The following is a 25834-nucleotide window of genomic DNA, read 5'->3' as shown; positions in this document are numbered from 1 at the left end:
ACTAAAAGTAGAATACATAAGACAACCTAAAAATTTAGAGACTTCAAAATAAGAAATTATAGAGATACAGAAGTCACCTGATTATTCTCCAGTAGGGAGAGTAGGGAACAGAAGGAGGGAGCTGTTTCCTCAATCAGTATCGGCTAGAGTCCAACACAATCCCATCCCCAGGAAAGCTGAAATGTGGATTTAAAAACATTCTATTCTAAAGCTTGAAGTATGGCTAACCAAAACCAAACCACACACATACACACACACACACACACACACACACACACACACACAGAGAAAAATAGAGCAAACCACTAAATTGAAAGAAATAGTGATCCTCCTAGTACATCTAATGGTTCCTTGCCATTTTATTTTTCTACATCTGAAATTTCACATTTACAGAGCCAGAGATGCTCCATATAAGTAGGCAGAGAAACCACCTATAAAATATCGTATGCTTGAAAATGTATCTCCTGCCCACTATTCCCTAAATTATCCCCTTGAGAGAAACTCTCCTTTGAGTCTCTGAATGTTCTCTATTTATATGCACTCTCCACACCCTGGAAGACATATTCAACTAACATTGAAGTGCGCAGACTATCTCCCTTCCTGTGTAGATTACTGGGACAAAGCTAAACACAGCTAGGTGGAGGGTAGAAGGAGGAAAGGAGCATTCAGATGGGGAAAATATGGCAGGGGGAGGGGAAGGGAAGTAGACAAGCCTTGCCTGCTTTGCAATTTTCCAAGGTGGGCTTGTCCTTCGATGGGATATTTTTGGGTCATGGAGGATATATGTGGCTATCACCAAAAGAACCAGTTTTCTGTTGGCGGAAAATGAACAAAACTGGTACAACAAACTAGCCAACTTTTGTTGCAATTATTTTCAATCTGATACTTGGGTGTATATTTAACCCAGTAATAAAAATATTTTGTTAGGGAAAAAAATACTTGACATTTCAATTCTGGGCATTTTGTTCTTTGCTAAAAATTGAGAGGAAAGGGAGGGTGTTGTAGTTTAGAATGAGAGAAAAGAATGGGCAAATTGTGATAGATAGTCTCTAAGGAAAAGGGAGAGAAGCAGGCTGAGGAGGTGAAGTAAAATTCAGATAAGAAACTTCAACATTCCTGACTGAAGCTCTTTAACCTGAAGACTGGACCGTGACAGTGATGAAGCAGCAAGAATACTGTTCAAAGACTCATTCCCATCTCTTCATTCTCATCTATCATGTCTGCTCACTTCATCTTATAGAATTCTGTAACAAAATTTTTTCAAATGATATAAAAGTAATAGCGGAAAATTTGAAATATTTATTTAGATCACTAGCTTATGGTTTATGGAAACCAATGATTTTTATTTTTTTTACTATTAACAACTGGTTCTCCTGCTTCCATCTTCTGAAAAAAATCTGTATTAGCAATTTTCAAGAGTTTATGTTTTTCAATTTTCAATTTCATTCACTGGTTGAGGTTATCATAGACCTAAATATTTTTAAAACTACTGCTGAGATATTATTTTTCCTTTGACAGATTGACAAGACTGTAAGGTCTTACATACCCAGTGTTTGCCAGCGTCAGGGCTAAAAGGCTCCTTCACACATAGCGTAATTCTAAATCAGTGCCGGTTCTGTTGTGGTTGTGGTAGTAGTGGTGGTTTTTGGAGACAGACATCACTTGCAACATCTAGGTTTTAAATAAATAAGCCCTGCAATGATATTGCTAGGGGATTTAGCTTACAGAGAAAATCTCACATCTGTGCAAAGAAAAAAAATGCAAGAAGGCTCACCACAGTCTTTTTAAAATAGAAAAATAATAAAAACAACCTAAATGTCCATTTTAGGGGATTTAGTAAACAAATCATTCTAGCGGTTTACAAAAGAGTATTCTAAAGCTGTACAGAAAAGTCAGATATGAATGAACTGATAGGGAAGGATGACTACAGTCCATAGTTTAGTAAATAAACAAGTAAGCAAGACACAAAAAAAGATTTGGCACAAACATATTTCTGTAAAAACAAAACAAAACAAAACCCTGAAGAGGATTGTTGGAAGGGGGAGACCGGCAATGAAGCTTTTTCACTCTACACACCTCTGCACCATTATTTTAAAAAATATATATTTCTATTTTTCATATATTTATTATATATATAAGATGTATAAAACAACAGATTTGAGAGTAAAATAATAACGATGTAGAATTTACTTTTTTTTTCTTTTCTTTTCTTTTTTTTTTTTTTTTTTGAGGCCTGGCCCAAACCCACTCCTGGAAAGAAGGAGCTACGGCCCTCTAGTGGAGAATTGCAACAATGCAGTTCTCTTAACCCTACTGAATCCCGCATTTTAAAGAAATCTCAACATCTAAATTCATTTATGGGTAGAACCAACCACAATTTTATATCAGGAAATATCACAAAACATACACAATTCAATGCCCTTGAATTTAAGTCTTACATTAAAAATTCTGGAAACATCCTCTGATAAAATTTTAATCTATGATGCATTTTCTGTGTGCAGCACAGCACACTACTCAGTTGCATTTCATGGGCAGAGTCAGTGTGTCTGTTTGCTGAGAAAGTACATTTGCTAACCTGGATGCTTCAGTCACAGGAAGGGCTGACTTCTGATAGTTACAGAAGCTTGTTGCTGATTAAAAACCAATCCTTGCTCATGCCAATCTCTACACTAGGATCCAAGTCGGCTACTGTCACCTCAAAACTGAATCACTGGATGTGAATAATAGAGGCACTTATTTTCATGGGCTAATCTAAAACATTTCTAACAAGAGAAACTATTTCAAAAGTATATATGGCTGTGTCAACCGCCCAATTCCCTCGGTCCAGTTGAAGGCGTGCAGAGTTTCCTGTCAACCTGCGCTCTGAAGCAGAACAGTCTCCAACCCGACCACTGGGCTTGCTCCGCATTAAGGATCGGCTACCTTGGAAATGTACCGTCTCTCAGTGTAAAACTCCCCAAAGGGCAATTCAAATCACATTTAGAATTTCCTATTTACATTGCAACAGCCATGGCAGGAGTTTGAATGTCACAGTACAAATCTGGCACCAAATTCTGAGTGTGTTCAGCAGATTCAGTTTCCAAATTCACTTCACATGAGCATGTTTTCATCAAGTGCAAGGGGGAGGGAGTGTTGTGGGATAAGTTCATGTCTGAACTTCGGATCTTAACTCTTTATCGTCTTGAACAAGTAAACTAGTGTTTTTGCTCTTGCGAAGAAAGAATTGACCAGACTACCTTGTCTTTTAAGTGCTTGTGCAGGAATGCTATCAAGCAAGGACAGGCCACTATTATTTCCAGTGAAATCTCACACGTGACAAAGGGAAAACTTGGTTAGAACAGCCTAACCAGTAGAGGCAATTCCTGAAGAGGCAAAACTTTCTTCTAGACCAGCAATGAAGGTGGCTGATTAGTTTTCTTTCCCAAGCTGTGTCCCTGTGGTGGGGAAATGTATCAGGACACCATTTTTGTCTTCAAGTTTCTTTCTTTCCTTTTTTTTTTTTTTTTTTTTTTTTTATTATAGATGAATGTATAGGAGTAGATTTTTTTCAAAATAAATCATCAGATGTAGTTTTAAACTTTGTTTTGTGTACTTTGTTTTGCCTCTCTTTGGTTGTTACAAAAAGCGATCTGCAAGGAGAAAATGTTTATTCCAACTGAACACAGCCACACACGTGCATACCGTCTTGATCTCCAGACCCCAAGTCTACCCAACTGAGGCGAACTTGAAAGAGCTCTTCCAGACCGAGCTGGATGGTCAACCTGGCAGTGGGCAGGACTGCTTCACATCACTGTTGTAACTGGGTTGTTGAATTCGCATCCACCCAAGGTTCCCTATGTTCAGCCATGAATATTTATTCGCTATAAATGATGATATATATATATATATATATAAATGATGATATACCTAGCAAACGTATTACAATCTAATGTTGAAATGATTTATTCTAACCTGTCTATCTTGAAGTTAGTTTAAAACTGAAGTGTACTTAAAGGGAATGTGTACTATCATACACTTCTAGGCTCAGGGGAAAAAAAAAAAACTCATTATTTGGTCTTGACGTAGTCATGTAAAAAAATAGCACAGGCATCCCTTGGCTGAGGCTGCCTTTGAAAATTCCTGGATTGGAGACCTAAATGGCTCCCTTAATTTGCAAACTGATAGAACTCATTTGGGGCTGGGACTCCGGTGGTACTGGCACAGGAGGCACAGGGATTCACAAATACACTTGAAGAGAAGAGACCTCTCACTCTACGGAGGGTTCTTAGGTAGAAGAAAATAAGATGTTTGTTACTCACAATCTGCCAGGGTAGAAATTTTTCCCCTTTCAAAATTTTAACTCTGTTAGAACACTTTGAACCAGTCACGTACTCTGGGTTTTGATAATACATTAGCATATCCTATTAGCATTTTAAATTGAAACTACACTTGCCTCAAGGACAAGGATAAATCTTTCTAGAGACCCAGAATTCAATGCATAAATTTTGCTTCATTTCAAGTGCCAAAACAAACAGGAAAAGAGAAGAAACGGCTCTTGTTATAAGCCAGCTTCAAAGATAGAAGCTGGGTACTTTGGAAGTCATATAAATTAAAATAATTATTACTTCTTGTAAAATCTTAGCGTGGCTTCATGTGTTATTCAGTGCCATCTTGTTTTAAGCCTCATTGCCATCTAGTTAAGGGCAATTGTCGGGCTGCCCTACTGTACACAGTGGGCTCCATAGTGTAATGAAGCAAGAGGGGACAAGGAATTGGACGGATTTGGCTTCCATTTTAGCTCTGCAAAACGAAGGTGACAATTCTTTCTGTACGTTGTGCTGCCAGGTATTAGAGATAATGTTTAAACCACAGCTGGCCCAGGGCCTGGCATGGACTTGGCAACAGCAGCGGTGAGCAGCTTTCCTCCCAGTGGCAAGTGGCTAAGCTAAGGGATAGAGGTCAAAGGCAACAGCCCAGAGCTGCCAGGGGAAACATATAAAACTCAGAGAACTCACCCTGCTTATTCAAGTCCTAAACCTTCGTTGTTCATTCAAGCACAAGGAGTAATCCATTTCAGTGTTTCTCAGTCTTAGCTGATCTATAATCAGATTGTTCCCACAGGAAGGAGGGATTTAGCCACGTTGCTCTTTATGTAGGGACTATAGCATGTAAGCATTGGAGAATTTATTGTAAATGGTCCTTTTATAGATCACACAGCAGATCATGTCACTCCTCTGTGCGAAGTCCTTTAGTGGTTCCCTCATTTCATTTGGCTAAAAGCCAACGTCTTACAATGGCCCACAAGGACCTATGTAACAACCCTCTGTTTTTCCGATTTCATCTCTGTAGCTCTTCCGGTCTGGCTCTCCACTGGGTCTGGATCCACTGGCCTCTCACTGCTCCCAAACTCTCACTTGGACTCCAATCTTGCTCCTCCAGATCCACCTTGACCACTTCTTACTGCTACCAACTGTTTTGTCTAGCCTGCATTCCCGATTCCATTGACTTTACCTCTTCTACTTTGCCTTTTTTTGCCCAACAGTACTTATTACCTATCATACTACAGATGATACTTCTTTTGAGGTTTATTAACAGTTTTCTCTCATTAGAATGTAAGCTCTAAGAGGGCCGTGCTCTTTGGCAGTCCTTGGGTACATACCAGGGGCCTCCATCAGTGCCTGGCCCACAGAAAAATGGGCAAAGGACATTAATCAACAATTCATGGGGGAATGCACTTGAAGAGACAAGGTATAGAAAGACGCAAAACCTCACTAGTAATCAGGGAGAGGCAAATACAAATACTATTTCCTTTGAAAACCTGACATAAGCTAGACGACTAAGTTATGCAACTGCAACTCTCACATAACTGGCACACCTACTTCGGACAGCAATTGGGCATTATTAAACAAAGTTGAAGATGCAGTGCCCTATGCCCCAGCAAACCCACAACTGGTACAAACCCTACATAAACCCTGCCATAGGTACACAAGGTCACGGGCACAGAGATGTGTTTTGAAACACTGCTGGTAACGCTCAACAATTGAAAATAGCTTATGGGACTCTGGTTAGAAAAGTGGAGAACAAAGCTTCCACACCTTCACGCAGCAGGGGCCTTGTGAGCACTCAGAAGGAGCCAGTCAACATCTACCAATACAAACTAACTTCCAAAACAACAGTTGAGGGAAAAGTCAGGTTGTAGGTTGAAATGCCCAGCATGCGGTTATCTGTTGATCCAAGGCTGAACTTTACAAAATGTTACTGTCCCTAGCTGATACATGACTATTTCTCAACTCTGCTCCGAGTTTGGATGAAGTTCAGTGATTCCACCCCATTCACAAAGAATAGCAAGTTGTGTCTCTGAACTGTTTCTACCTTAGTGTCACATAAACAGGCTGGCTTGAGTTGACTATAGGGAGGGCTGCCCTAAAATCTCCAAAAGTTGCACACAATGTTCACATTAAATAATCTAGGTCATTAGAGTTCAACCATGACTTTTCTCAAGGGCTGTTTTCATAGACTTTATCTTGTTCCATGTGACATATCTCCAGCAATAGACCATTTTAGTTGTTATTTGCAGATACGGCTCTCAATTTTGGAGGAAATAGAACCATACTGTGGTTCCCAAATACGACATTATCAGAAAGAGAATGAGATTTTTAGATATGATCTAAATATGTGAAGCTTTAAGTATAAAAACAGTTAACTCATACACTTTCTAAAATGCCAACAACTTGATTTGTTATTTGAAACAGGGCAAAACAACATATAGTTTTTAAAAGCTCATTAAGACCCCTTAGTTTTCCTTTCAAAACATTCTGATTTTTTGTTAACCATCTTACTTAGGATGGAAATGACCAAGAAGCTCCCTGGCTCCCAGAATAAGTTCTTCTCTTTTCAAATGAGAACATGTCCCTTTTATAGTAAATCTTGACAAAATGAGGTTAAGTTGGGTCCTAGACAAAAAAGATAAGCAGCGCTGTGGGGGCATCCCCAGCGCTCAGTGGTTTAGCGCCACCTTCACTCCAGGGTGTGATCCTGGAGTCCCGGGATCAAGTCCTATGTCAGGCTCTTTGCATGGAGCCTGCTTCTCCCTCTCTGTCTCTCATGAATTAATAAATAAAATCTTAAAAAAAAAAAAAAAAGGGATCCCTGGGTGGCGCAGCGGTTTGGCGCCTGCCTTTGGCCCAGGGCGCGATCCTGGAGACCCGGGATCGAATCCCACATCGGGCTCCCGGTGCATGGAGCCTGCTTCTCCCTCTGCCTGTGTCTCTGCCCCTCTCTCTCTCTCTCTGTGTGACTATCATAAATAAAAAAAAAAAAAAAAAAAAAAAAAAAGAAGCAGCACTGTGTGCATTCTTCATCTACATGCCTCCCCTCACTGTAACTCCTGGTTAACAATGATTCTCATCTGACTTTCTCTACATTAGTTGTTAGCTGGGTTGGTTTCAGGGGTTATTAATATGAGTTCACAAGTTAATAGTTAATCTCAGTGGTTTCATGATCTTTTTGGAGTTACGAACAAAAATGAATGTGTACCTATGTTTTTCTAGGGAGAATTTCCATAGCTTTTGATAGATTCTGTAAGATGTTGAGTATCCCCTCAATTTAAAAAAAGTGATTAAAAACTAAAAAAAAAAAAAATGTTTTGCAAATTGGGTCATTGTTTTCAGCTGGGGTTTTTACAGAGTGCAGAACAGAATGATTCCTTGGGTCGGCCCCTGAGAGGTTCTCATTCAACCAAACTGTGGAAAGATTCAGGAATCTGCATTTTTAAAAGGTACTTCAAAAGATCTTGATGACACTGATTCAAAAGACACTAATCCACAGAATAAAATTAAGAGTTTTTAGTGTTGCCTTCATGGTCTTTGTCCCTAACTAATCTTCCTAGTCTTATTTTATCCATTAGTCCTATTGCCCTATAAAGCACAGATCATTCTTCCACTCATTTACTCCTGCATTCAAAGAATAGCTATCAGATTCATTATAGAGACCCTGTGCTGTACTTCAAAGATGCAGTGGTTGACAAATATGACCAGCTTTTCTTTACATTTTATCTCCTCCTCATTCACCAGGTAAGTGCCTATTAATCCTGCAAAATCCAGGTCAAATACTACTTGTGCAAACATTCTAGATCCTTTGAGACAGATTTCTTGTGTTTTGCTCAGTGGATTCACAGCACTTTTTTTCAAACTTCAATTATACTTCCGTGCAATTATTTTTTCTGGTTCTTGTTTTCTGTGCTTCTGGTCAGGAACCTTGTAAAAGTCTTAAACATATCCATGAGGCTTTCTTCTGTTCCAGTGCAAAATTCCCAATAACATTTCTGAATGGATGAGAAAAATATCACGTTTTCTTTCCTACCGAGAGTATATACATTTCAGTATGATACTCTTGAAACCCAAAAATCCCTAAGAAGAAAAGGTAAAGTATTCCTGTGGTCAGAATCCTAAACACAATGGTATGCTATGGGGAAACATACTTTGGTTAGGGAATCTTCATTAAACCTGCCAACATATCTGAAGAACTAGCCCCTCAAAAGAGGCTCTTATTGCACAAAAGGGTGGGGATACATCTACGCATTGGCCCTTGTGACTAGAATGGTCTTCAGCTCAGAGTGAGCATTGTTATCCTCCCCCGCCCCCTGCCCCGCCAGAACTAGTTGTCCTATCAGACAATGTTAAAGATATCATCACCAGGGGAGACACTGGAATTTTATTAGATTTGGAAAGCAACCACAAGGAAAAACCAAGAGTCCATCTAAAGTTGGTTTATCCTCAATGTCTTTGAGAAAATCTATCAGTTGAAAGAAAATAAGGGAGCATTTTCTGAGTCTTGGATGCAGTGACAACAGTGAGGGTCAAGCCAGAGAGAGGGTACCTGGTAAAGAAAATTCACGTGGGTGACATCTGGAACAATAGTTGATCTTCTATTAATTCAGGAGCTATCTTTAAGCACTCCTTTCAGAGCCAGGAATTTTAAAAATATATCATTAAAACATGATTTGGGTTCCAAATTCATGCCTGAATATATTTGTAAGCTTGATATTTTTGAAGTATTTTTTAAGTTCTTAGGAAAAAACCACACTACAAGTAATTTGTATCTCCTCAGTACTTTTATTCTGTGTATGTTGTGACATTTGTAAGATTTAAAAATGTTGTGAAAGCATACTTCACATTAGTAGAAATATCATATATTTTCTTCTTAAAGTGTGGCACTTCAAGTGATGTACTTTTTGAATTCAGGCATCTTTTAAATTCTTGATCCTTATTCAGTTTGAAGCACTTCATTCCTGAATAGAAGATTTCCCCTCATGTGTTGAGGTACGGATGTCCAAGCCTTGTATATACATATTTATACATACAGAGATAAAAACGCACAGATGGAAATTACTTAAGTACAAGATATGTGCATGTGTGGAAGTTGCCATCCACAATTTTCCTTAACAGGTAGATATGTTTTGATTTTTTAAATTAAACATGCATTTACAATGACACCCATGCTTAAAAAATGGAACATTTCCTTAAAAAAAAAAAAAGAAAAAACCTAATTTCTGGGCTTTTCTTAAAAATGAGAAGTTCTGGCATCCGGGGGTCAACCTTCTTGCTTGGACATAGTCAGTGGAGTTGGGAAGCAGCTTGGTGGCCAACTTCCGTGACAGGGCAGGGAATCTTCCTACCATCCCAATATTCCCTAACATTTTTGGATCCTGAAGGATTTTCACATTTTTAACTTTTCTTCTTAAAACTGTATATTTAATACCAGAAAAAGTGTCTATATATCTAATATCCATTCATATCAGACTGCTGTTCCAGTATGCTCCAAAAATCCCAAAAGGCTGAAAGATTTATTCTTGATTGACTATAGCATTTCCTTCAGGTGGAGTTAAGGAGGAAAGAAAGCGCTGACACAGCAGATGATGGGAATGGGAACCCTCACAGCTGTTCTGCTCCTTCCTTCCCAGGGGCATCTCCGGGGTGCTGAGCAACCATATTCATGGGAAGTCCTGGGACATTGCTCTTGGAATTTCTTCCAATTTCTTTGGAATTTCTTTTTCAGCAACCAGGAGCAGGTGATGCTAAATTTAGCTCTATTAGGAAAATATGTGTTAATCTACCTCAAGACAGGTATGACTGTCTGTAACATCTGTTCCCAAGCTTTAGCAAGCATCAAAACCACCTGAAGGGCTTATTAAAACACAGCATTCCAGGCCCCAGGGTTTCTGACTTAGTACGTGGGATGGAGCCAAAGATTTTGCATTTCTAACAAGTTCCCCAGGGATGTTGATGCTACTGGTGTGGGGACCTCAGTTTTAGATCCACTTGCCTATACATACATAGAATTTTTCAGATTCCTCTGAACACTTGTAAATGCCATATTTATGCAGAAAACGTCAGTGAAGGTAGCACCTCCTAGCAAACATCTGGATGACATTCACTAGGCAGAGGCTGAACCCTTCATAAATCATCCAGAATTCTTAGGATCATACCTATACCACTGACCAGCTCTATGTTTTTATTCCCCTGCCCTACCATCTACGGTAATCCACAGACTAGCTATGGCATTGTAACTAAGGATAAATGAATGAGAAAAGCAGAGATAATCATTAGATTCTTATCATTTTCCCGTCAGAGGATCATTTCTTTTGATACATGTATTTTTTTAATTGAAAGGAATCCTTAAAACCACACGGTGGCAGTGTAATCACATGAGTGACACTTGTCATGGTGCTGGAGTTGGGTTTCTGAACCCATTACACATTAAGAGATAATTCGGAAAGCTAAGCATCTGCGGTTTTGGCTTAACAATTATTGGCCCATAAAGTGTAAATGACAAGTTGTAGTCAGATACCTCTACAAAAAGCCTCCGTCGGAGCTTTCAATATTTTTACAATGCCTCAGACAGAATGAATGCATCTTTCCCCTCTGCCGTTTCATAGTGTGAAAACAACTTCACAAGAACAAGCAACAGATCATTTCATGCATGAGCTATGTAACAAATTCAATCCAAAATAACCCCGGCTTCAGTTTAGCAAATTACTGGGTGATAGTAAATTTGCTTCTAGACTTTAATCATTTTTGAAAAGTGAATTTGTTTCTTCTCTTGCATTGCTTAATTTTAGATATACAGCCAAGTAAAATTGAACTTTCCTAAATTTGCTTACTACAGTATCTACCTGGACCTTCTCTTTTTATAGTGAGACTGCAACAGGAGAGTAAGTCTTTGGTGCATTTCGATTGGCTGATTGACTATTAATCTTACTTTATAATAACTTACTTTATCGATATAACTAATAGAATATGAGGAGTACTGGAGTCTTAGGATAACAGGGTTCTGTCAAAGTGAAAGACATATTTCTCTAGTCTGTTCCCTGTCCTAAAACAAAATATTCTGAACTATCAGCAGAAATGGCAGGTTCCTGGTGGTGGCGGAGCGAGGGGTGTGGGAATGACTTAGTATTAAATATCACAAATGCTTCCTTACGTGCATCTTGATATGATGCTTCTGGTCCCCTGAGCAATGGGAACAGTCAAGTTAGAGCATTGCCAATATGATGATAGATAGGGGTCAGCAGAAGGGAACAAAGAACTTAGAAACTGCCCACACAACACGAGGTAGAGTTCCAGTTTGCTGACAAAATATGCCTTTGCCAACAATGATAGGGCCTAAAACCATCAGCAACCAGATTGGAGCGGGAAAGGAGGAAACATCAGTGTTTCTACAAACCATCCATCCCTATCTATCCTCCTGAATATGTTAGGACTTCTCACACCACCACAGACATCCTGATTCTGGTTTTAGCTGCTGACCTCACATTCTGTATCAAAGAATGCCCTCTGGGCATTCTAAATCAGACAAAAATACTCTCAGAGAAGTACACTGTGAGTGAGATTGCCCCAAATTCAGGGATCTGAAGGGAAAGGTGTGCTAACCCAGAGAAAGACAAAATGATCTTCCCAAATGCAGACTACAGAAGTCATTAAAATGTTATTTTGAGGATGTAGCTATTGCTCTAATGTGGGTAACATGCGCTGCACTTTATTGCCACGCGTGTTAGGTGGAATGGGAGCTCAGAGAGCCCGCCAGCACTGCAGAGCTTCACAGTACAGCAACAGCGTCTACAGTTTCAGAGGTTACAACTCCCCGGGTCCTCGTTGCGATTGATGGGCTGCACACGGTGTTCAGAATTTCTTACTTGGCCCACATCATTTGAGTTTTTAACCTGCTCTCCTAGTCGAGCCACTCCATACTCAGCCAGCTTCTTTCATATGGTGTCCAAGTTTTAGTGTATTCCAGAATCTCAAGATTGAGTATTTCAAGGACAGGTTTTTTAAGATTTAGAAAAATTACACTCCACAACACAGTTTCATGCATACATTCAGCCATATACGGAGCCGTGCCTGTATGTATGAGGTCGGTATTATTATACCCACTTTGGATATAAAGAAACCGAAGCTTAAGAGAGGTCAAGTAATAGTTCATTTTTCTGTCTTTGTTTCCCCTGCCTTCGGAGACGTGTCTAATAAGAAGTTGCTGCAGACGAGGTCAAAGAGGTTTCTGCAAGTGTTCTCTTCTGGGATTTTGATGGATTCCTGTCTCACATTTAGGTCTTTCATCCATTTTGAGTCTATTTTTGTGGATGGTGTGAGGAAATGGCCGAGTTTTATTTTTCTGCATGTGGCTGTCTGATTTTCCATATGTTGAAGAGACTGTCTTTTTTTCCATTGGATATTCTCTCTGGCTTTGTTGAAGATTAGTTTACCATAGAGTTGAGGGTCCATTTCTGGGTTCTCTATTCTGTCCCATTGTTCTATGTGTCTGTTTTTGTGCCAATGCCATACTGTCTTGATGATTACAGCTTTGTAATAGAGTTTAAAGTCCAGAATTGTGATGCCATTGGTCTTGGTTTTCTTTTTCAACATTCCTTTGGCTATTTGGGGTCTTTTATGGTTCCATGCAAATTTTAGGATTATTTGTTCCAACTCTGTGAAATAAGTTGATGATATTTTGATAGGATTGCACTGAATGTATAGACTGCTCTAGATTGCATAGACATTTTAACAATATTTGTTCTTCCAATCCCTGAGCATGGAATGTTTTTCCATTTCTTTGTATCTTCCTCAATTTTTTTCATGAGTGTTCTATAGTTGAAAATAGAGTTACCCTACAACCCAGCAATTGCACTACTGGGTATTTACCCCAAAGATACAAATGTAGTGATCCAAAAGAGCATCTGCTCCCCAATGTTTATAGCAGCAATGTCCACAATAGCCAAACTATGGAAAGAGCCCAGATGTCCATATATATATATATATAAAATATATATTTACACACATATAATGCAATACTACTCAGCCACCAAAAAAAAAAAAAAAAAAAGAAATCTTGCCATTTGCAACAATGTGGATGGAACTAGAGGATATTATACTAAGTGAAATTAGTTAGAGAAAGACAATTATATGATTTAATTCATATACGGAATTTAGGAAATACAACAGAGGATCATAGGGGAAGAGAGGAAAAAATAAAACAAGTCAAAATTGGAGAGAGAGACAAACCATAAGAGATTCTTAATCATAGGAAATAAACTGAGGGTCATTGAAGGGGAGGGGGTTGGGGGGATAGGGTAGCTGGGTAATGGACATTAAGGAGGGCATGTGATATAAGGAGCACCAGGTATTGTATAAGACTGACATTAACAAGCTTGGAAGGACTCAGTCGTTATGCTTCTTATCTTCAGAACAATTATTTCTTCTTTCCTACATACTCCTTCCATATGAAGACTATAGAGGCACAAAACTATTATTTTTGTCCGAGTATAGATTACAGGCAGTTTACAAAAAGTAGATTCTTTCTCCATGTAAATGCTATTTTTTAAAATACTGACACACACATTAGCACTTAAAGAATATTCCATATAATATTTATATGCATAATATGTACTAGCAATATGATGTTGGACAGTTATAATTTTATCAAAGTACAATTACAAGGATTACTATATTAGCTATAATTCTTTTTGACAATTCAATCAAGCTTCAAAATTTCAAAAGAAGTTTATTAAGTTGCCTCATTGATTGATTTTTTCATTATTTATACTCTATTAAAAAAAAAAAGAAGTTTTAAAATAACTTACAAAAAAGAGAGAGCCATAAAATGGAATCATTAAAGTAAGAATTAAAGAATAAGAAGTGGGGATCCCTGGGTGGCTCAGTGGTTTAGCACCTGCCTTCAGCCCAGGGTATGATCCTGGAGTCCCAGGATCGAGTCCCACATCAGGCTCCCTGCATGGAGCCTGCTTCTCCCTCTGCCTGTGTCTCTGTCTCTCTGTGTCTCTCATGAATAAATAAATAAAATCTTTAAAAAAAATAAAGAATAAGAAGTATGCCATAAAAGGGACATGAAATTTGTGCCCAAAACCTTGGATTAAAGAAAATAACTGTAAATAGACATGCTTTATTCATGAGTTTCCAGATAGCTAAAGAAAAACAAATGAACGAATATAGTTTCCTAACTGATAAAAAAGAATACTAAGTTTTTTTAAAAAGACACTAATTTTTGTACTATTAAACTTAAAATGTTTTGACTTGTGTATGTGGTGAGGTAGGAGTAAAGATCCCTTTTTTCCCCTCTATGATTATTCAGGAGATCCGATGTCATGACCATTGCATGTTCACTGTACTGGAGGGTGATTGTTGTCATATATCAATTGACTCTGTATGAAAGGGTCACTTTTCTGAACTTTTTATTATATTCTATTGGATATTATCTTACTTACTATAACTTTTATGTAGTAATTAAAGTTCTCCAGCTCTATTCTTATTCTTCAAGATTGTCTTGGCCCTTCTTAGATCTTTACTTTTCCAAATGTATTTTATAGTCAGTTTGCCAATTTCAAAAAAAAAAAAAAAAAAAGCAGAGATTTTGATTTTGATTGAGTTGGTATTATAAATCTGCCAATCCATGGCCATGCTATGCCTTCATTACTTAGCTTTTTAAATTGTTTTCAATAATATTTTATAGGTTTTTTTTTTTAAGATTTTATTTATTTACTCATGAGAGACACAGAGATAGAGAGGCAGAGACACAGACAGAGGGAGAAGCAGGCCCTATGCAGGGATCCTGATGTGGGACTTGATCCCAGGACTCCAGGATCACGCCCCAGGCCAAAGGCAGGCACCAAACCACCAAGCCACCCAGGGATCCCCAATAATATTTTATAGTTTTAAGTTAGAAACATTATACATCTTAATGTATAACTTATTTTTGATATTTGATATTCTCTAATGCACATGGTATCTTTTTAAAAATTGTTTTAAAAATTGATATTTGTTTGTTTCTGGTATATACAAATGCAATTATTCTGGTCATTGATGTAGTATCCAGTGACCTTGCTAAAGTTACCTATTTGTTCTAACAGGTAGGTAAATTCTTTTGTTTTCTAGACACACAATCAAGTTATCTAGGAACAATGGCAGTTTTGTATCTTTGCTTTCCGGAAGTCTTCTTCTTGAATTATTATGCTAGATAGGACTTAAACTGCTATATTGTAAAGAAGTGATAGCAATGTCCTTATCATGTTTTGTCAATCTCAAGAGGGTAGTTTTAGCATTTTACCACAAAGTATGATGTTTGCTGTATTCATTTTTTCATATTTTTAAAAACCAGATTTTTGAAAATAGGTAATTCTTTTCCGCATTTGCTAAGAGTGTATGTGTGTTTTATTATAATGAATGTCAAATTAATGATGTAACTTTCTGCATATAATAACAAGATCATATAATTCTGTTCTATTTTTCCCGAATATTATAGTCCATCCACTACACTGATTTTCAATTGCATCTTTACTTTTGAATTCCTGTTATGAACCTCCTTGGGCAAGATATATTATCATCTATATTATATATATATATATAAACATATATATAGGATATGTATAATATATATACAGATCCTAGATTTAAATGTGAAAGATAACATAATAAAGCTTTTAGGAAAAAACATAAGCAAATTTATACATGAGCTTGAGTAAGCAGAGTTCAGAAAAATAAAGAATGACAAATTAAACCATATAAAATTAAGAACCTCTGTTCACTGAAAAACATCATTAAAGGAGTGCAACTGTATGCCACAATGTGGGAGAAGATATTTGTAATACATATAAGCCTACCAAGGACCATATCCAGAATATGGAAAGAACTTCTATGGGCCAAAAATAAAAAGCAGGCAACCCACTTCAAAATTGGGCACAGTACTAGAATAAAGATTCACAAAAGAGAAAATCTGAATGACAATACATATATGAAAAAGGAATAAATATCATTAATGATCAGAGGAGTGCAAATTAAAACCATAATGAGGTACCATTATACACAACCCTGGAATGACTAAAATGGAATGCACAGTATCAGGCATTTTCAAGGATGGAGCGACTCGAATATTACAAAAGTACAGATTATTATAAGCACTTTGTAAAACTCTTTGGTACCACCTTACTCAAGATAAAGGTCCATATAAGATGCCGGAATTCCACCACTAGGTGCATACTTAAGAGAAATGCACAGTATCCTTACAAAATATATGAAGGAATGCTCAGAGAGGCACTATGCACATTAGCCACAAGTTGATGACTCCTCCAGTGGCCGCTGGGGTAGCCAGCCTGTGGGATGACCTGCTAGGATCCCTGATAGTCCCACCCTCTTGTAGGCTCTTCTCACGCTATAACAGGGCTGTGTGGTCAATAGACTATGGCAGAAGTGATGGCATGTGGTTTCTGGGATTCCTCATCAAAGACTGGAGCTTCTCAGGCTCTCTCCACGCCTCCGATCCCCTCCTTTCACTGCCTCCTCCTCTCCTTCTCACTTCCTCTCCTTCTTCCCCCTCGTTACTCCGCTCCTTTCACCTCCCCCCTTCTCTTTCTCCTGACTGTTTTGGGGAAGCCAGCTGCCATATCAAGAGAAATACTATGAAGAGAGGTGTGGTGAGGAACTGAAGCCTTCTGCCAACAGACACATAAGTGAACTTGGAAGCAGTTTGCTTCAGTCAAATCTTCAGAGACTGAGCCTGGCTGGCAGTTTAAACACCATCTCATGAGAGTCCCCGAGCCAGAGATGCCAGTGAAGTTGCTCCCAGGTTTCTGAACCTCAGAAACCTTGGGAGATAATGTTTGTTGTTTTAAGGTGCAAAACTGTTAGGAATTTGAGGTAATTTGTTATGCACCAATAGGTAACTAATATATCTATCAATAAGAGAATGGAACATTGTAGAATAATCATGAAATGAAATACTAAACAGCAATGCGAATGAACAAACTACAACTATGTGCAACATTATAGATGGATCTTGCAAATATATTTAGTAAAAGAAACCAGATGCTTAAAAGTACATATATTATAATTTCATTTGCATAAAGATCAAAAGCTGACAAAACAAATCTATGGTGATAGAAGCCAAGATAGTGGTTACTCTTCTATGAGGCATGAAGGGGCTTCTAAGAATATCAATATGCTCTAGTTCTTGGTCTGAGTATTGTTGACATGGATGTGTTCATTTTGAAAATTTCTCATTCTGAACACTTTTCTAAATGTATGTTGTAATTAAACAGTTTAGTTAGATTAAGAGGAAATGTATCATGATTTCAGTGTGAGGGTCTCTGAACAATATAATGAACTATTTTTTGATGACAGTTTCTTAAAAGTACAGAATCACTTTACATGTTGTCATTTCTGATACTAATTCTTGATAAAAACCAAGCACAAAATAGTGAATCACTGTACCATGAAGATGATTCTCTAGGGAATTAAATTAATACGGTCCCGGTATATAGTTTTCTAATAATCAAATTTAATTTTGAGATAAGCTTAGCAGTGTTTCTCAAACTTTAATATGCAGAGGAAATACCTAGGGGATTGACTTAAAATGGAAATGCACTGCCTCTACTCCCAGAGAGTCTGATTCAGCAGGATCGACAAAGGGCCATGAATTTGTATTTTTAACAAATATTCCAGTGCAACACTTTGCAAAATACTGAAATAAAATTGTAGACTTTTTTTTTTTTTTTTTTTTTGCAAACCTCAGTACATACTTGCATTTCAGAATTCCAAACAGAAACCAGTTTAACTGCAAATACACATGGTATTTGGTGGCTATAAAAGAAAAAAATTCTTCAAAATGGGGGAAGACAAAAATTAAAGCCTGAATATAAGAACTCATATTTTTAAATGCCTTTGGAGAGTAAAAATGATATGAATTTAAAAGAATCACATATATTCTACTGATTCTAATCTATAACTTCTGTTGCATGAGAGAGGCGATATCTATAAAATATATGCATCTGTTGTACAATTAAATGTCACTATAATGTGAACATCACCCCTGCTCAAAACGTACACACTTGTTGCACTCCAAGTAGCCAATTCTGAATCTTTAATTAACAGACACAAGTTGGAGACCCCACAAATTTCAGTAAGATCACAGTGCTTTCTTAGAAGTTTATCTGTCCTATGTCATGTCCCTCATTACAGTTTGAAAATCTTTACTTGGCTGTGGAAATGACTCTGGCACGGAAAGCATGTGACTCTGACTTAGGGGGACAAGTAAGCAATAGCTCTCAAAGGACAAATATCCAAATAACCTGTTTTCATGCAAATATACTCATAACAAACAAAGTAAGGCAAAAGGAATCCTGAAGACATAAGATATGTAGGCAGAATTATTTATAAAATGTATTATTCTGAAACTGCCCAAGAGGCATCAGCAAGTCTTTAAAGGTCCCTTATGATCACTGTTATAAGTACTGCTGGAAATAACATACAGCAGTAATAAACCATGGGAAGCTACAGAAGCAGGCATACCATTTACTTTACCAAATGGGGTTTATTTTTCCTCTGTAGTCTCCTCTTAATAATATGAGCCCCACAGTGAGATCTGTGTCTAGATTTACGAAGTCAGTGAAAATGGGGGAGGTCCCAGGTCCTTGTTGTATGCCAGCAACTCTGTAATCATGCAACAGCTCGCTGGGCAGGGGATGTGGCTACCTGCGTTCTGTCCATTAGCTAGGCTTGTTGCTGCTCATTAAATTCTTAATGCGAATGACAACAGTACAACCAATGGAGGGTTATAAATGCAGCTACCTCGGGTGCAAAATTATGGGCCAGACGTTGAGGTCCCTATTGCTAAGGCTATGGATTTTTCTATTAGAACTACCACATGAAGGGATGTATCAACATGCCTTATTAACATCTTCGCCTTCTATAGAGTAACTATTTGGCCCCGGTGAGACCGGTAACATCTCCTCCTTCTCTGTTCAGTAACCTTTAGAATAATGGGTAATCGAGGTAGTGCCTCAGAGTGCCAAAGGATGACAAGGAAGCTAGCAAGCATGGTGGCAGAAGCAGACTAGAAAATAGATATGTATATATGCAGACATACATCTACACGCATATGCACATGTATATCCATATTTACACTCATGCATTTATATGCACACATATATACATGTATATCCATACACACACACACATATACACACGTATATATGAAAGAAAAAAGAAAGAAAAAAATGAAGAAACCCTTTCAGAACAGGCTATTTTAAAAATCAAGTCTCCATTAAATAGAGAAATTATGTCAGTATTCAACCGATGTAGAAATGTAGTAACTAGTGCAAAACGGCAATATGGAACAACTTAGTTATGATTCGCAAATGCTAACTTCACTGAGGGCTATAGATAATTCAAAGTCTGACATCTCGGGGATCCCTGGGTGGCTCAGTGGTTTAGCGCCTGCCTTCAGCCCAGGGTGTGATCCTGGAGTCCCGGGATCGAGTCCCACGTCAGGCTCCCTGCATGGAGCCTCCTTCTCCCTCTGCCTGTGTCTCTGCCTCTTTCCCTCTCTGTGTCTCTCATGAATAAATAAACAAAATCTTAAAAAAAAAAAAACAAAAAAAAAAAACAAAGTCTAACATCTCAAATTTGGCATATACCATGAGTAAAGGAGTTGGTACAATCCAGTACATGAGGGGCTATTAATATCGCAACTCGGAATCTGAGAAAGCAGTTGCTATTGATTAATTGCAAAAATGTCTCCAATTCTTCGCCCAGCCTTGTACCTCTGCCCTTTGCAATGTGACGTTCAGCTCCTCCCTTCAACTAGTGGAGTTCATTGCTCTACCCCTTGCAGTTTGGCTGGCCTTGTGACTTGCTTTGGCCAGTGGACTGCAAAGGTGATGGTGCACCGGCTCTGAGTTTAGTCCTAGGCCATCTTGAACCAGCCAGCCATAGGTGACCCGCCAAGTGACCACAGACACTGGAGAGCCCAGCTAAGTCTGGCCCAGACCAGAACAACTGCCCGGTCTACCCATGGACTCATGAGAGATAATAGTTACTGTTTTGTGTCGTTAAATTTGAAGGCCATGTGCAACACAGCAATAGCTACACAATCTTGGCTGACATTATGGTGAATAAGTTACTGCTCTAAATAAAAGATTTTTTTTCACATTCCTTTCAGTTGTAGATTACAGCCATTATTATCATTTTTGCTATGTCATGTGAGGCGCAGTTCTCAGTACTTCATACAATTACTACATTTAATGGCTTTAAAAATCCAGATTTTTGGTATGATGCACTTCCTAAAAAGGAGATCTGACTAACCACAGCGACACTAGTTCCTTGTCATTGACCCTCTGCATTAGAAAGGTAGTTTAGGGCAGCCCGGGCAGCTCAGCGGTTTAGCGCCGCTTCAGGTCAAGGTGTGATCCTGGAGACCCGGGTTCGAGTCCCATGTCGGGCTCCCTCATGGAGCCTGCTTCTCCCTCTGCCTGTGTGTCTCTCTCTCTGTGTGTCTCTCATGAACAAATAATTAAAATCCTAAAAAAAAAAAAAGAAAGGTAGTTCAAAGCATCAGCACCATTCAGGAAAGTGGTGGGAGTATTAAAAGTGATCCAAACATGGGGTGATGGGATCCAGATGAAAAGTGAGGTACATCTTGAATAGCCAAACTCTCTAGTAACCTTTCTATCCTCATTTGGCACTTTGAACTGAAATCAACCTCAAAAGCTCAAGATGAGACGCATTTAGAAAAATGGCTAGTATCTTTAAATCATCATGAGCAGGCATCAACTGGGACATTGGACCCAGAATTATCTTTTGTACATGAGCAAAGACAAGCATCCTAAAATTCTTTCTTCCTAAAAACCAAAACCTAATTGCTGAGCAGATTTTCAGCAAACCTGAAAACAACCTAGTATCTACTCCATTACATTATTTGAATTCAGACGATAAAAGAACCTATATACTTTTAAACATGGTCTCTCTAAAAACACTGATGATCACAACATATTGGTGATCATAACATATTCTACAACTTGGAAGAGACCGTAAAATAATACCAAGACAGAAATATCTATTCCCTTGAACCCTGCAGAACTACTGTTTTGGCCTCCCGGTGGCTTCCAACATGAAATCCTCTTCATGGAGACAGAGGCAACAGTGGGGGAAGTCGCACTTCTTACTACTTTTAACCACAGTCACATGTGTTTCCATGGCCCTGTCCGCAAATACCAGCAACAGTAGTTGCAAAGAAACACAAAATTTAAATGAGAGTGAATTTCACACTTGAGGCAACAGGCGGCTTTACATTTGGATATGACATTCAGAGCTATGTTAAAATACTACTTTGCATACAGATTATTGAATGCTTTGTCTTGGAAACCAATTTGTGTTCTGTATGCCAGGACCAAGGGAGAACTGGCGATGCTGACTGCCAGAGTCCTTCATTTAAGTTACAGAATTCCAAGAAGAAATATAATTTCCCCCAAAGCATTTTTTTTAGAAAGGAAACCAGTAAACCTCTGAGGATTGAGTTACACCACCTACGATCAGAGTATTATATCCTTTGAAAGACAAAGAACCTATCATTTTCCCCAAATTGGTAGTGAAATAACTATAGAAATTCGCACATTCATCCTAAATAACAAAACGCAGTTCACCAGATTATCTTTTTTTAAAAAAACTTAAAGTTCTTGGAAAGCGACGTCTGAATATTTACAAAAATTAATTGCCGTAATACGAGTTACCGATTATTGAGGATCTATCACATGAAAACCTGTATAGCTGTTTTTATATAGTAACCTCACAACAATCTCTCAACAGAGATATTATTGTTACTCCAATTTGAAACATAAGGAAAATGAAGTCTAATTCACCGGAGGTCCCATTAGAAGTACATTACTGATTTAAATAAACGGTTTTGAATTAAAACAGTTTAATGCTCTTTTTGTTTCCTTTTGTATTTATCATCATTCATATATTGCTGGTTCTATGAACATCAAAATCTGAATCATTTAAGAACCAAAGAGACTCCTCTAGACCTTTCTTCCATTTCTCTTCTTTCTTTTCTATGACCTCACAGTTCTCAAAATTCCTCTATTCTTCATTTATATAACTGATTTAAAAAAAAATCTATCTTCTTATTTCTAAGCTCTTACTGAGCTTAATTTTATAGTCATGCTCCATGAAAACAACATATAGATTTTGGATAGGGAAGACTTCATAACTCACATGCCCCTCACTGGTCCTCCAGTTAGTCAATTCTGTTACCCAAGATTCAGGAGGTAACTTGCCTTCTTTGAGGACATCCGTCTGTACCAAACTTCTTTACCAGCATGTATAGTGCCATCATCTTCTCATTCAAACACTGTGAAAGACATTTGAGTTCACGTTTATGTATATGTGCTTTCATAAATAATAACTAAAGGTTAGTGAAGATGGCAGTGGTCTTACACTATGTGTTCTTTTCATAGCGGATACATTTTAATTCAGATAACTAAAAACCACTCAAACTCTTTGACCTCAAAGCTGACATGTAATTAATCTTTAATGAGTTATTAACATTCTTTGCAAAGTTTTATAAGGCCTTGCTAGGGATTAATAAAATTATTAAAATTTGAAAAATTAGCCCCGAACAGATGAGTGGGATATTTTACTATCTTGTCAGGTGGATAACGTACTTGAATACTAAGTGTGTGGGAATGTGCCACTTTATAAAGGATGACTTTTACAAACATTTGCATGGCACTCTTAAACTATTCATCATCTGATGCATAGTCTTTTTATATGTTTTCAACGGAATTGTCCTACTTTTCATTTAAAACATTTAAAACAGAAGAGTGAAAAAAGTGCATAAAATCCAAGAGAGCACAATATTAGGACTGCTCCATTAAATACCATGAAGAACACATAATTCAAGATTGATGGCAATAAAAATTTAAGAGACTAAATACAATTGGAGTTGGCTTCTTTACCATTTCAACAGCTCTGTGATATTGAAGTGGACATTATTGTTTCCTTTTGGAGAATTTTCCAAGTTTGAACAAGATAACAGATATGAAAAATGTTTTGTAAAGCATAAAAAATTAAACACTTTTTAATCACGATATGACTACTAGAGGTGTAAATCAGGCTGCTTGAAAAACATCGTTAAAATTATAGACCTTCCTCATAGAAATGCAAACTCCTAAGTCTACCCTATATGGGGTAGGGTAGTTGGCACTATTGTTTCATATTCTCTCAAATCTAAATTAAAATTTAGCAACATACAGTGAAATCTACAATAAAAATACTCCAGATTCTAGAATATAATGAACTACAATTCCCTGGTAATAGCTAACACACATTACCCTTGTGGGAATACATAGGCAATTTCAATGATATTACAGAACTTCTTCCTTAAGATTTGAAAAGTTTCAGATTCAGCTTCCAAAACACATTAATTATGTGGACTCTCACTAAGGTAGACATCCAGGAAGTCTGAGCTCTTGGCTGTTGTGCTAAAGTGAGGCACATTAAGTGGTGTGCAGGCTTCCTTCTCTTCCTTCTCTATATTCAGACAATTGATTAATGATGGCACAAGAACACAGTTAGTAAGATCGACTGTATCTTAAAATAGCAGAAGGATTCTTTTCCCCCAGTTTCTTGGGCCTGTCATTTTTACTATAGAAAAAAAGCAAATACAGATATCTCAGACTGAGATTCACCATTGTCTCTAAAGCCAGCAAGCAGTTATTCATTCCAATTTGGAAATAACTATTATGATCAATCAGGTATTTAAAATTGAGCCACTTCAGACTGTTGGAAAATTGATTAATAGATAGATTTCATTTGACTTTCCTTTCATATTCTATCTCCTTTGGGGCCCAAGAGATAGTCACAGACACTCTTTAGTGTGGTCCTAGGAACTAGACCATTGGACAACTACAAATACAGTTAAGTATTGTTGTGCTGTCATTTGCAAACTGTCCTTAACATTGGAGATGTTAAAATATAAAGAGAACTATAACTTAGAATACATGATATAAATATGGCATATGTGGACATATGTGTGAGAGAGAGAGGAGGAAGAAAAAGATAAATTAAAACTTGACAATAGAGAATTTCAATGAGCTAAAAAAGTTACTTCTCAAAGTTATCAACACAATGATTTAAATACATGCTTTGCAAGTCTTATGTGAAAGCAAATTTCCAGGTATTTGTGTCATTTCAACATTAATAACTCTCATGGATCCTGAATCCTTTCTATCATGATTGCATTGGATCTGACTTTCTAGAATGAGAGGGATTGAGAATGAATACGATTCATCAACAGGGATAATGCATCTTGGAGAGACAAAGAAAATTTTAAGCATTCTGTTGACAGGAGGGGAGAAAAAGCAGGTGAACCACTTTGTTCCCTCCATTGTCAAGCCTTCTGTGTGAATAGTCTACAGGTGCTATCGTGTGTGTGTGTGTGTGTGTGTGTGTGTGTGTGTGTGTGTTTTAATTACCAAATCTTAAGTCACAAATCCTTTGTTTTTCTTTCCTTCCTCCCCCTCTCCCCTTTTTAGGCAGTATATGAGACAGTGACTATCTTTTCTTCTTGGAAGTCATCCTTTTTCTGAAATTGTCTTTAAGTTCTCCTATTTCCTTATCACCTTTTTCCACCTTTCTAAAGCAGGAGTAACAAACACAGGTCCCTGAAGCCCAGGCAGGAAATATATAGGAGTAAATAGACGGAGTCTCAGCAGGTGAACACCAGGGAGTGGTAGGGACCACGACCAACTGGAAAGTGCCTGCCCCACCCAGAGAGGTAGGTGCTAACTAAATGTAGCCATTTGTGCCCACACAGGAATATGGTCCTAGTGTTCCCACATCTGATTTTTAAAAATATTGAATCATATGGTAAAAGGAATTTGCTTGCCACTCAAAACACATCTGCAAGTCAAATTTAGCTCTAGGGCTGCCAGTTGTAACATCTGCTCTAAGCAAATCTTGATCTCATTCACTGGCTTCCCCTTCTGTATATTCCTCTAAATGTAGGGTATTTATTGAGTTCTGCTCATAGTTTCCATAGCTTTTGTCTTTAGTGTCTTTTTCTTAGTTCTCTCTTACAATCAGTCTCCACGTTGATGGTTCTCACACCTGTACTCCTGCTTCTGATCTTTCCTTTGAGTTCTTAGGATCTGATTTTCCAACAGATGATTATTTATGCATATCCTGCTCAGCATATCTCAAACTGTACATACTGAATCATGGTCAAACTTGGTCATCTTTCATTTTCCGCATCTGTTTACTGAAACATGTGGTATATAATATATATTTTAAAATTTGTATTATTTAATAATTATGTTATTTTTGTATATTAGTGTATATATTGTAAATATATTTTACATATATGTATATATAAATACATATATAAAATACATATAAATATAAAATAAATATATTTTATGTATTTGTATATATAAATACATATATTATGCATACAAATACATGTGTATATGTATTTTTGAAAGCTAGCATCACGTAGTGGTTAAGATCAGTCATTG

The 25834-nt window shown here is 37.6% G+C and overlaps 1 protein-coding gene across 1 annotated transcript in view; it reads right to left on the bottom strand.

The window, feature by feature from the left end:
- Positions 1–25834, bottom strand: part of LOC144302672 (uncharacterized) — a 77589-nt gene that overhangs the window by 31532 nt on the left and 20223 nt on the right. Inside the window, exon 7 of the mRNA XM_077880231.1 lies at positions 22595–22668. Within this exon, the coding sequence (XP_077736357.1) occupies positions 22595–22668 (74 nt within the window). The remainder of the gene's footprint in view (positions 1–22594; positions 22669–25834) is intronic.

Source organism: Canis aureus, chromosome 31 (assembly GCF_053574225.1).
Source record: "Canis aureus isolate CA01 chromosome 31, VMU_Caureus_v.1.0, whole genome shotgun sequence".
Classification (NCBI taxonomy): Eukaryota; Metazoa; Chordata; class Mammalia; order Carnivora; family Canidae; genus Canis; species Canis aureus.
The sequence above is the reverse complement of the archived record's forward strand: the minus strand, read 5'-3'. Positions and strand labels throughout refer to the sequence as shown.